The following is a 581-nucleotide window of genomic DNA, read 5'->3' on the forward strand; positions in this document are numbered from 1 at the left end:
GCAGTTGCAACACTTCTGAAGATGGCTGTGAATGGGGACATGACTATAAGGATTTGAGTGAAGCTGTGCAGGACATACAGGACAATGGTATCAGCCATAGAGGGTAAAAATTATAAATGCCTAGCACTGCCACTGCATGCTCACAATGCTCCAGAGCAGCAGCTTGCATGAACACCAGTGGTATCTAACATTCACTCACCGACTCCTTTGCTTTGCAGCACTTGAGAATGACAAGGAAGATCTTCGCCAACACCAGGGAGCGATGGAGGCAACAAAATGTCAACAGTGCCTTTGCCAAGCTGAGGAAACTCATTCCCACCCACCCACCAGACAAAAAACTGAGCAAGAACGAGACACTCCGGTTAGCTATGAGGTACATCAACTTCCTCGTCAAAGTCCTGAGAGAGCCAGGCCTGCAACAGACAACAGTGGCAGCACGGGGCAGCATCCTGGGGTTCTTCCAGCAAGCTCCATGCTTTCAAAGCATGGAAGAGCTGACACTGATCAAAAACTGTGATGTCTCCTCTCCTGGCATGAGCAGCAATATAGTAGAGTGTTGGTCAGAGACCTCATCTCCCTAG

At 49.1% G+C, this 581-nt stretch overlaps 1 protein-coding gene across 1 annotated transcript; it reads left to right on the top strand.

Annotated features, from left to right (window-relative positions):
- The first annotated feature begins 227 nt into the window (after positions 1 to 227).
- Positions 228 to 581, top strand: TAL2 (TAL bHLH transcription factor 2). The gene has a single exon (XM_054398155.1). It carries the CDS (start codon positions 228 to 230, stop codon positions 579 to 581), a length of 354 nt encoding a protein of 117 aa, XP_054254130.1.

The sequence above is a fragment of the Indicator indicator genome, chromosome Z (genome assembly GCF_027791375.1).
Source record: "Indicator indicator isolate 239-I01 chromosome Z, UM_Iind_1.1, whole genome shotgun sequence".
NCBI lineage: Eukaryota > Metazoa > Chordata > Aves > Piciformes > Indicatoridae > Indicator > Indicator indicator.

What these genes read in the sequence shown, in the direction of transcription:
- TAL2 (XM_054398155.1), top strand. Translation starts at nt 228, where the DNA reads ATGACAAGGAAGATCTTCGCCAACACCAGGGAGCGATGGAGGCAACAA.